The sequence below is a fragment of the Dipodomys ordii genome, unplaced genomic scaffold, assembly GCF_000151885.1.
Source record: "Dipodomys ordii isolate 6190 unplaced genomic scaffold, Dord_2.0 Scaffold76, whole genome shotgun sequence".
Classification (NCBI taxonomy): domain Eukaryota; kingdom Metazoa; phylum Chordata; class Mammalia; order Rodentia; family Heteromyidae; genus Dipodomys; species Dipodomys ordii.
In genome coordinates, this window is record NW_012267292.1 from 7,609,747 (window position 1) to 7,622,065 (window position 12,319).

The window sequence follows — 12,319 nt, forward strand, 5'->3', positions numbered from 1 at the left end:
GTGTGTGTGTGTGTGTGTGTGTGTGTGTGTGTGTGTGTGTGTGTGTGTGTGTGTGTACCAGTCCTGGAGCTTAACTCAGGGCTTATGCACTGTCCCTTATCCTTTTCGCTCATGGCTGGTGCTCTACTACTTAAGCCACAGCTCTACTTCTGGCTTTTGGTGATTAATTGGAAACAAGAGTCTCATGGACTTTTCTGCTCAGGCTGGTTTTGAGCCTGGATCCTCAGATCTCAGCCTCCTGAGTAGCTAGGATTACAAGTGTGAGCCAACAGTGCTCAGCTAGTTGCTATAGTTTTGCTATACTAAAAGAATTTGAGAGTGGTTGGTGGTTTATGCATATTCTCTGAAAGCTGATGAAGTAGAGATAAAACAAATATACTTACATGAACAATAAATTAATCAAACATAAGTGCTTGAGTGTTTGATAGAAGGAAGGATTAACTGGATATTGGCAAGCAGTAGTGGATATATGGGAGAAGTTGGAGAGATTTGTGAAGGAAAAGTAGAAATCGCAACTGGTCATTACTGTTCTGGTTTGATAGCTTGAATTAATGGAGGTAGTACCTATTGAGATGGGAGCCATGTTAAAAAGTATCACTGGCCAGGCACAGGTGGCTCATACCTATAATCATAGCTACTTGGGAGGCTGTAAATTGTGGTTCAAAGCCAGCCCAAGCAGGAAAGTCCATGAGATGCTTATCTCCAATTAACCACCAGAAAAAAAGTGGAGATGTGGCTCAACGTGGTAGAACATTAGCCTTGAGCAGAAAAGCTCAGGGACAGTGCCCAGGCCCTGAGTTCAAGCTCTATGACTGATGTGGGGGATGGGAGGGACTATACTGGCTGGCCTTAGTGTCTCCTACCTATAATCCTAGCTACTACAGGTGCTGACATCTGAGGATTGAAGCTTGAATCAAACCTCTTATCTTCAATTAACTACCAAAAAAAAATCAAACTAGAAGTGGAGTTGTGGCTCAAATGGTAGGGCTCTGGCCTTGAGAGTAAAAGCTAAGGAACAATACTCAGGCCCTGAGTTCAACCAGTGCGTGTGCGCTCTCTCTCTCTCCTCACTCTCGCTCTCTCGCTCTTTCTCTTTCTCTCTTTCTCACACACACACACACACACACACAGTATCACCAGTGTTGGTATCATGAGTGTTGGGAGGAAGATACAAAATCTGTTGTAAGCATGTTCTATTCAATATGCTTACAGTCATTCAAGAGATGAAACATGTAGTGAGCCGGTAAAGATTTGGACACAGTGTTTGAATGCTTGACTGAAATAGAGTATCATGAGTCACAACCGTAATGATAGGAAGTTCATCTCCAGAATTGAGTGTGATTGCCCAGGGAGATCTATGAAATTAGGAAAGAGCAGGATTTAGAACACAGTCCATTATGACTCTTGGAGATAGGCAAAGGTAGGAGGGCCCATTGAGGAAGCTTAGAAAGTATGACCTAATGTGTGGGAGGAAATGCATGATAATGTTTATTCCCTGCCTGTCTTCATAAATTATGTGTTCCATCTAAAACAGTGGTTTTTGAAACATAAGTATAGATCAAAATCATCAGAATGTTTGATAAATGTTTGTTTGCCTGAATCTACTCCCAGAAGATTCCTATATGGCAAGTACAAAGCATAGGCTTTTCTGCATTTCCAGCAGGCATTCAGGATAAGTGATTCTTGAAATATTCTTTCTAGAAAGCAATCAGGCTTGCTCTAGGGTGGTAGCTTTCTACCCTTTGTTGTTTATGTGACTGTGAGTACATTGGTTAATTTAAGATTTGTTTTCCTGTCAATGTCAATAATGTACTGTCTTTAGACTTATTGCAAAATATATTCAATATTAAGTTCTTGACATCTAGAAGGAGTCCGGTAAATGTGAGTTGCCTTTCTGGCTGCTTTAAAAAAAAAGGCAGATATAGCAGTGAACCTGAATGCCAGTGAAAAAGAAGGGACCAGCTGTCATTAGCTTCATGTATCATGTTTTGTAGGGTATCAGAACCAACTGCTTTTTTACCTTGAATGCACTGAATTAGAATTGTGTAAAATTAGGTTACCGACTAAATGGATTTCATTATCTGGTTTCTCCTGGCAGCCTTCAGTTCTGTAGACATTAAACTAGAGCAGCAGGATAGAGACAAGGTTAAAGTGTGAAATAGAAGCTGAGAGAAATTTAATAGAAGCCCAAACACCTCAAAAATCCTGAGGGCATCCATGTGCTGTAACATAATACAAAGACTCATACTGAAAATGATACTGCTAGATTGTCTAGAAAATGTATTGTGTTTAAAAGACATTGTAAAGCTAGGGGGTGGGATATATATCTGAGAAAGCTTTCCATCACAGTGGCTAATATCTTTTATAGTTTTGGGAATAAGCTTAAAGGGTTGTGGAATAAGCTTTAAGGATACATAATTGAAGGGAGTAAGTTTCTGTTAGATGAAGTTCACATAGATAAAAAAAATAAACTTACATGATCTTCTTTCCTTAATTGTCATTTTACTGTTTTTAACAATCTGTGTCACATCAACAGGTGTTCTTGAAATTATCTCAGCACTGTGGTGTATGTATAAAGATGAAGTTTTCTCTGAGAAGCTGATGTGTTTTGATTGTTTGCTTTTCTTTTATTTCTCCCTGAACCTATCTTTGTAATCTAGAATGCTTATCATAAATTGGATTTGTGGCTTCTGTGATTCTTCTCCTTGCCTCTAACAGAAGCTCTGATACATGGCCTCAGAGCATATTTCTGAAGGTTTTGTCTAAAGTGGATCATCTAGGCAAGTTGGGACCACTTGGTTTTGCTGCTTGATTATTTTTAATCCCTAGATACTCTATCCCAGGAAGGTCTCCTGCTCTCCCTAGCTCTCCCAAATCTAGTCATTATAGTATTTGCATCTCCTGATGTGACTCCTGCTCCTATGCATTTCTACCTCCACTCAAGTTACATTGGTAGGAATTTTAGATGCAAATGAGAGGTAGAAAACACAGCTTTAAGTCAGATAGACTAGTCAGTATCAGGGCGGCACCTTTTATCCAAATCTAGTTTCTAAATTCTTGTGTCTCAGAGGGGTTTAAGGAAACGTTTCATGGTTGATTTGGATCGCTTTAATAGTTTGCCTCAGAATCCTAACATTTTTGAAGTGGACATTAAATTCCCTTTTCAGTCTAGTAGGCCATTGACAAATATTTGTAGTGCACTTAAATTTTGTGTGTGTGTGTGTGTTTGTGTGTGTGTGTGTGTGTGTGTGTGTGTGTTTTACTGGCAAAGTGGGAGAGAACTGGTAAGTGTTAAATGATTGAATGAGTGGTTCAGTTTTCTTTGAGAACTTTAGAAGAACCAACCATACTTACCTAGCAATCATTTTAATACTTTTTTCTCAATATTTTTCCAATTAGGCATTTTGCAAAATCTGTCCTGGGTAAAAAGAGATCCCACAGATGAATAATGTGTAGAAATGTTGCATGCTAAATCTTTTTCTTAGCATTTCAATCTGTATATAAATACACTAAGGGCCTAAGAGGGCATATCTATATAATCTAGACACATAAAACTGTTTAGCTTTTTATTTTTGTTGCAGTGCTGAGGATTGAACCCAGTGCCAGTGCATGTTAGGCAAGTGTTTTACTACTGAGCTGTATCCTCAGACACATGGATTTTGTTTAATTCTGTAGAATGGCTTCCCAAACTTATTTGATCATAGAAACTCTATTAATACTTAATAAAATACATTTTGAAATATACTATAATTTTTACACTTAATGCATGTATATATAGCATATATATAATATATGTATATACATAGTTTTGTGTGTATGTATGTGTGTATGTATGTGTGTGTTCAGAGACAGTATATTGTAACTCAGGCCTTCATTGTACTCATAAGTCCTGCCTTCAGATCCCAAGTTCTAGGTTATAGACATACTCCAGTCTCCTAATTTTTATAGTATAGTTTTTTTTTAATTTCATAGAATTCATTGCATACTTTTTGTTGTTTTCGTGCTGGGACTGGGTCTTGTATTCAAGGCCTGGGCACTATCCTTGAGCTTTTTTACTCAAGGCTAGTGCTCTACCACTTGTGCCGCATTTCTGCTTCCAGCTTTTTGGTGGTTAATTGAAGATAAAAGTCTCATGGACTTTCCTGCTCAGGCTGGCTTTGAACTACAGTCAATCCTCAGTTCTCAGCCTCCTGAGTAGCTAGACACTGGTACCTGGCTATCATTGTACATTTTGTAAATCACATATGTTTAAAAGTTTTGAGTATGCTTTTTCAGCCATCTGTTATACAGATTGTGACAAAAGATAATTAGGCTCTTGTCAAGGTTTGTGTAAAAAATTTCTAACTCATATTTTTTTCTCAGTTGGCATTTTGAAAATAAATGATTTCCCTGAACTTTAAAAAATATATATGACTTTAGGTTTTAAATTAGTGTGTTTTTAAAAAGGAGCTATGCTATGTTGACACCTGAACTGAGAAGGCTTCCATGCTATGGAAGCATTCATGTATTTTCTCTAAGCTCAGTGAAAGATAGTTTGTTCTCACTTATGGCTTGAACATTGTTAGTATAGGAAATAAACCAATTGCTTTTGTAAAATAAAAATGGAACAACTGAGTGAAATAGGGAAGCTGACTATTTTTATTCTGTTTCAGAGGATTAAATCCTTTGCTTCATTTCTAGATTGTCTTCAAAATAATGTCTGGAAAAAAAAGCTCAAACCATTCTTTGGCTCTTTAAGATTTAAGTGTGGTTTTTACTAGTCATCTGACTGTACACTGTCTAGTTAAGAAATCTCTCCCATTTTTTCTTGGTGTTAGAGGGGAAAAATTGGAGATTGGGCAAAGGAGATAATGGTGAAGACAGCTAAGCAGGTTTCAAGTATATGAACTGTGCCATATTTCTAAATCTGAAGCAGCCATATAATTGTAATGGGTTTGTCTAGGCAGTTCTAAATTCTAGTTCTTAGATCCCCCCCCCATTATATACAAGGATCTTATTTCCATACTTCCTTCTGAACAAGACCACCATCTGCAGACAGCTTCCTCTGGTTCCCTAAGATATCTTTTTTCTAGGCCTAACTATTCAAAATACTTTCATAGTTTAATATTTAAAAGCAATATGGATTTTAGATAAAATTAAAATACATTTATTACTAAAGCAATCTCACTAAAAATACTCTCAATAGTTAACAAAGAAAATCTAAGTAAAAGATAGCTTCACATTTATATTCACTATGGTAAATGAAATTATAACTCTGGTTTTATCTTTAACAGACAAACAACAGAAAGGTGAATTTGCAATAGATGGCTATGATGTCAGAATGAATAACACCCTTAGGAAGGATGGAAAGAAAGATTGCTGTTTTGAAGTCTGTGCTCCTGATAAACGTGTCTATCAGGTTGGAGTTTTTATGTTGCCTTGAAATTAAGTTGATAAGATGTTCAGATTTCATTTGTAGAGACATTAACATTTTTGTTAAAACATCTGACATGTTAATAATAAGTACTGGTTTTTCTACATTGAACATTCATATAAAGAGGAAATACATTTAAAATTTCAGATTAGTTCAAGTGATATCTTCTTGAAAATGAGCAAGTGAATTTGTAATTTATCAATTACTTCGGGGCAACATTTTACATGTACTGTAATAGAACTGCATGATTTTCTAAAGGAATTACATGGAAGAAAGTAAAATTATCAAAGGAAAAATATTAGAATGTTAATGCATATTGTATTGCTTAAGGATGTGGTAGAAAATGAAGATAAAGACACATATCAGCTCTGTAATTCAAGAGCTATCAGCTATGCATCAATATGGAATGTATGTTTAATAAGTTTTAAATATCTGAGATTGCAGTTGAAAGCCAGTTAATTAAATTGTCAGGTAGTGTGTTGGAATCTGACAAGAACGTTTTTACGAAAACTGTACCCAGCAGTCTAAAGAAATTCATGGGTGTCTTCTAATTGTCAAGGGCAAATTTTGTTCATCAGTTCTGTCTTTGACATTGATGAAGAGAAGCAGCTTTTTTTTCCTGCACAGCTGCCAGCTGCTGATCAGAGTTTCAAATCCATCATCCTTGGCTTCAATTACGTAGATTTGTCAAAATTAACTGTACATTATAAGAAGCATCCTTGCACGAAAAGTACCACTAGACATGAAAAGAATTACTAATGGTCTTAAAGAAATGATAAGAATGAGACATACCTTTTTCATTTCTACTGTGGTGATTTTGGTTCTTACTGTTTTTTTTCCCCTTAATTTATTTATTAGTTTACAGCAGCTTCTCCCAAAGATGCAGAGGAATGGGTACACCAGCTGAAATTTGTATTACAAGGTAAGAGCATCAAATGAACATACTATCACTGTCTTTAAATATTAAATAACTGAGTGATTTAGATTTCATCTATAAAGGCTTCCAGGCTTCCATGGGAATGACCAATGTGACTGGTATTAATACAGACCACTTACCTCAGATTTATAAAAGCATCTTTCATGTGAGTACCAGTTGGCAGCTTTAAATTTCATGCATTTGTAAAAAAATCAATTTAACTAATGTTTTAAAATGAGGACATAGTACATAACAATATTGCTATTAGCTTTGGGGGCTGTGTTTATTTAGGAGATATGGTTTTAAAGTATCTGTTGCATTCTTTTACAATTTTCCTTATGAAATATGTTTTGTAGATATGGGATCTGATATCATTCCTGAGGATGATGATGAAAGAGGAGAATTGTATGATGACGTCGATCATCCTCTACCCATCAGTAGTCCACCAAGTAGTCGGCCAATAGACGATGAAATTTATGAGGAACTTCCAGGTATTTATTTTCTGACAATTGATTTAAAGATCTTAGGGCTCTCTTTGGGGCATGCATATTGCTACGTGTGTGTGTGTGTATGTGTGTGTGTGTGTGTGTGTGTGTGTAAAATCTGTCATGAAATTGACAACTTGAATTAAAAATAGTGAGCTATTAAGAACAAAGACAAAGCACATTTTCAGAATTCTAACAAAAGGGTTCTGCCTGAGGTATTTCAAGTGAGTGGATGTACACTATGAAAAGTGAATGGAACATTAAAATGAAGCAGATACAATCCTAATCTCTTGGGACTTTTGGCTCATTAGCATTGTTTATGCTACATAATTTTTTAATTAAAAAATTGACTTGCCTTACAGTTTTTTCCACCAACTCACACATCATTTTTTTTAATACATCTTGGAACTTCCATTAACCAGAAGTTCCAGGCGCACCCCATATGTCATCGACTTCTGCCTCACACATTTTTCTTTGCTATAAGATACTGGATTGTTGGCTGAATGTTGTTGAACAAACGCCTTTTGTGGCCTGTGGTTTTCTTATTGATATTTAACATCAATATAAAATCAGAAAGTGTTCTTATTGTAAAATTTCAGGCCTTTTTAGTATTTAATTGCTACGACATCTGGTATACAGCATAAGATTAATTACTTATTTGCTTCTTGACTTGTAGTTTTGAGAATCAACCTGAAACAACTGAAATTTCAGATTATTAGGATATAACAACATTCAGGAAATTGCATTGCTAGTACTCTAAGTTGAAGTAAGTCTCTTCCTGGATATGAAAACAGATAGTAGACAAGAAAAAGGATTATATGCAATACAAGTGAGAGAAAAAGGATTATATGCAATACAAGTGAGATTCTACTAATATATTATGTAGAAGCTATTTTTCTCTGACTAGAATAATTCAGTGATACAATATAAACCTTTAAAGTTGGTTTTAAAACTATGGAAGATGTTCTTAATTAGCATGCAAATGTCATTTTCAACTCAGTAAAACATAACTACAGCATAGAATTTACAGTAAAAAATCTAAATTCTGGAATGAACCATCTATTCATTCAACGACTTTATGAATTACTTTTGTCATTTATAAAATGGAGGTGAGATCATTGGAAGGAGCAAATGAGGTAATTCAACACACTGTTAAATTGTAATATCGTTACAATTGTTTTAATATCATAGCTGGTGAATTTTTGCAGTGCTTATATGACGGTATAATAATGGCTTTCTGACAAAGTAATAATTAATATTTGTAACTGTTATAAATTCAAGATATAAAAACTACACAGGCATCTATGAATTGTCTTTCACTACCCTAAACAAAGATGTTTCATATAAAAATATAATTTTGTGTGTCTGTATTTCTGTTCTTTAGTGGACCATGTATTTATAGTCTCTACCTTTCTGGTTTGTCCTAAGGAAATGGATTCCTTCTTAATATCATTTACCCTTAAGTAGGGAAGAATATTCTTTAACTGCTTGGTTTTAGTGATACCATATTCTTTTTAAGTATTTGACAGGATTTGTGAGAACTTAAACTGACATAAAGTGGAAGAGTTTGATACCTTTAAACATGGTATTACAGTCATACACATTTCATCCTTTTAAGATTCTACAGTGAAGGTATTATGTTACAGCTGTATAACTGGCTATTAAGTTCTGGGTCTCTTCAACTTGACTGTTTTTTTTTTTTTGGGTCCGGTCGTGGGGCCTGAACTCTGGGCCTGGGCACTGTCCCTCAGCTCTTCAGCTCAAGGCTAGCGCTCTACCACTTGAGCCACAGCGCCACTTCTGGCTTTTTTCTCTTTGCTTATGTGGTGCTGAGGAATCGAACCCAGGGCCTCAGGCATGCAAGGCAAGCACTCTACCACTGAGCCACCTTCCCAGCCCAACTTGACTGTTCTTACCACCACCCAAAGGAAAGTTGATTGAGAACAGATATCAAATATTCAGTTATAACAAAGTCATAACAGAGACCCAAGGAAAAATCTCTTGTAAGTAGCTTGAAATTAAAAAATATATGAAATATTTTTAATTTTTCTCACTACAGATGTTCTTCTTCATCTTTTTTTTTTGGCCTGAGGCCACATAATTGTTGGAAATAACTGGTTATTCTTTAAGTAGTGTTACTTCTTGCTGTGATACTGGGAGAAATTTAAGCTGCCCTGGGATTTTTCTTTGCCCCTGTCTGGGATCCCCCGTTGCTGCACAAAGTGATTGAGCTTGATAGAGCCTGCAACTGTGCCCCTGGGAAGGGAGCTGTTGAAGGCAGCTGTGGAATGTCTGCTGTCTCCCTCTTCCCCAGTGTAACCCAGAGCTGCTTCAACATCTGTGCAGTTCACCAAGTGTGTTGAGTCTGAGCCTGCAGCTATAAAGGGAAGGTCCTAAAGTTATCTCAGACTTAGAGGTATTGTTTATTTAAATCTCTAAAGCTAGAGCCCTACCTTTTTAATTAAAAAAAAAAAAAGCCTGTCTCTTCCAGGATAAGATTTAAGTGTCTTACTTTTACTACTGTGTAATTGGGAGGTGACTTTGAGGTGAAGGTGGTGAGAAAGCTGGAGCATATTTTCAAACTGTGGATGTCTATCCAGCTCCGTACAAAGAACTATATGTCTTTGCAATCCAACTGGTTAAGTTCCCAGAATTAAATAAGACTACCATTTCAACACAATTTTCTGTCAATTACATATTATTGAAAACGAATCCTCTCAGTTGAAAGATGAGGTCCACAGATGTATCTAAAGAAAAATCTAAGCCTTCAGCACTCTACTTGGTCACAGAGCTTTTTTATAGAGAATCAAATGATTACTCTAATAAGAATATTTACATTTTAAAAATGTAAAATAGACCTATGTCTTAAGTCTCAAGAGTAAGAAGAATACATTGCTTAATAAAATTGTATTTCAAAGTATCTCTGGAAAATTGTTTGTAACTCTATAGGAGTATAAATAGTTTCCTTGTACTTGTTTTTCAGTTAGAATATTCTAACCTTATTATAGCACCGTCTCTTTAATTTCTTGTTCATTAATTTTTAACTAAGTTCATAAAAGAATAAGAATATACTTTGAGATTTCTTTGTGTTTAGGGGATTTATACATATGTGCACAAGAGTTGTGGGAAAGATATTTCTGGAGTGTGAAAGGTATTTGGCTTTTTTTCAAATACCCTAATGGTTTGACATCTTTTTTTTTTAAGTTCTTATTAGCATAGGCCAGTTAGGTTTGCATGCATTATGATATTACTATAGAATAGTTTTGTTTGCACAGCTAATACATTGTTCAAAGTGTATTAAACTATTTTACAATACAGTAATGAGTTCATTTGGCTTAGTAAATATTTCAGAATTTATTGCTCACTTTTCATAAAAACTCAAGGAGCATTTTTATCTGATTTTGAATGCTGAATAGAAGAAACAATACTTGGGAAAGTGCTGCAGAAATAACTTAGTTATAATGTTACTTACTGTTTTTTTTTGCCTTTAATTGCAGAAAATGTATAGAAGCAACAAAGCAAAAAAAAATTTCTAGATATACATCGGACAGAATTAGCCAGGATGGGGCTGGGATTTATCTCAGTGGAGGAGCGCCTGCCTGGCCAGTGCAAGGCCCTGATTTCAGTCCTCAGCTCTGGAAAAAAAAAAAAAAAAAAGCTGTAAAAGACCAGAGTTAGTCAGGTATCAAGAGTGGTAACCATTCATTAGCCTATGAAATCTGCTGCTTTCAGGGGAATTGCATTTGAAATGTCTTCAGGCAAGAGACCGAAGGAGAGAGGGCAACATAAAGAAGAAGAGAAATTTCTATCCCATTAACCTATTTGTGTGTGTGTGTGTGTGTGTGTGTGTGTGTGTGTGTGAATTCATTTCTTTATTGCAATGATAGATTGAATTAGTCTGATCCAGAAAAGGATGTATTTATCTTTTGGTCATTCAGTTATACTTTAGATTTATTCAGTCCAACTATCTGCATCTAAGATGGAATATAAAGTAAAGCACAGCTATAAATGTTTTTCAGTAACACTATTATATGTATGTATCTATCTAGATCTATCTATCTCTCTCTATATATATATGCAAGAAAAAGAATAGTGTTTGGGAACTTAAATTTGAAGTTTCCAGCAAGTGGACACAAATGCCTATGTTAATCAATAAGTTGCAAATCCCTAAAATATATTTTAGCTTTATTTTCTTCTTGAATAATAATTACTAATATTACCACATTAATAACAAGGTCATAGGAACCCTGTCATCTTTGTTATTAGTGTAATTATAAATGATAGGAGAACCTGATTTCACCAATCATTTTTTCTCATTCTTTCTGTGAAGAATAATGGGAAGATATTCAAGTTAATTTTCACATACATTACACATTTTACTATTATTAGTCCAGGCACACTACTGCTATTTTTTCTACTATGCTACAGAATTATAAAGTTATGAAGCATGGTGTGATATTGTATACTAATATATAGCTTGATAAATATTTTTTCTCCAGTAGATAACTGTATTATAATTGTGGAAGCTTTTTTCTCCAAACTCTGAGAGGTTGTCTAAAGTTGTGTGTGTGTGTGTGTGTGTGTGTGTGTGTGTGTGTGCATGTGTATGTGCGCGTGTGTATAAATATATATATGGCATAATAATAAGTTAGGGTCTCTGCACAGTGCTTGTTTATATTATATCTATATGTATACACACTTACATATCCACACATACATACACCCATGAAATTATATTTGCATATATGTACATATTTGGCAATGTGGTGCTGGAGATCAAACCTAGGGCCTGATACATGCTGACAATGGTTCTACTACTGAGCCACACCCTCAACTTTTCATATTTTTATCTTTGTTAAATATAGATGTGTTTTAGTGTTTAGTAGTGTTATGAAACTTTAGAATACATTTATCCTTGTCATACAGCTTTTTTCTACTTTGCTGTTGACATGAAAGCAAATGTTTTTTCATTATGAGGTTTGACTTAATACATTTCAAAATCCAAATTCTTGTATGCATGCAAAATACATATTTCACTGGTAGAGAGATAAATGACCCTTTCTCCAAATTCAAACTATATTAGTGACTCTCAATTAGGAGACAATTTAACTTCCAGAGTATATTTGGCAATGCTTTGGTTATCACAGCTAGTGTGTGTGTGTGTGTGTGTGTGTGTGTGTGTGTGTGTGTGTGTGAGTGTGTACTACAAACATATAGTAGATACAGGTCAACATCCTGCAATATATAGGATAAGCCCTGCAACAAAGAATAATCTGCCCCCCACTCCCCCAAATGTCAGTCCTGCTGAGGTTGTGAAGCCTTAATGGCGGGGGTGGTGGGGAGGAGGCAGGGATAGACTTCTCTTTATCAACTTTGAATGTGTAGCTCTTGAGTTATGAAGATAAATAACCCAAACTCCACTTTCTGCAACATAATAAAGAGATTTTCTTACATAAAATGAGGCATACATAGGATGTATCTGGGTCATCAATGATCGACTGGACT

At 35.4% G+C, this 12,319-nt stretch overlaps 1 protein-coding gene across 2 annotated transcripts in view; it reads left to right on the top strand.

Annotated features, from left to right (window-relative positions):
* Positions 1 to 12,319, top strand: part of Skap2 (src kinase associated phosphoprotein 2) — a 173,309-nt gene that overhangs the window by 105,652 nt on the left and 55,338 nt on the right. For both annotated transcript variants that reach the window (XM_013024469.1, XM_013024470.1), the window contains exons 7-9: positions 5,274 to 5,398; positions 6,272 to 6,335; positions 6,686 to 6,820. In XM_013024469.1, the coding sequence (XP_012879923.1) occupies positions 5,274 to 5,398; positions 6,272 to 6,335; positions 6,686 to 6,820 (324 nt within the window). The remainder of the gene's footprint in view (positions 1 to 5,273; positions 5,399 to 6,271; positions 6,336 to 6,685; positions 6,821 to 12,319) is intronic.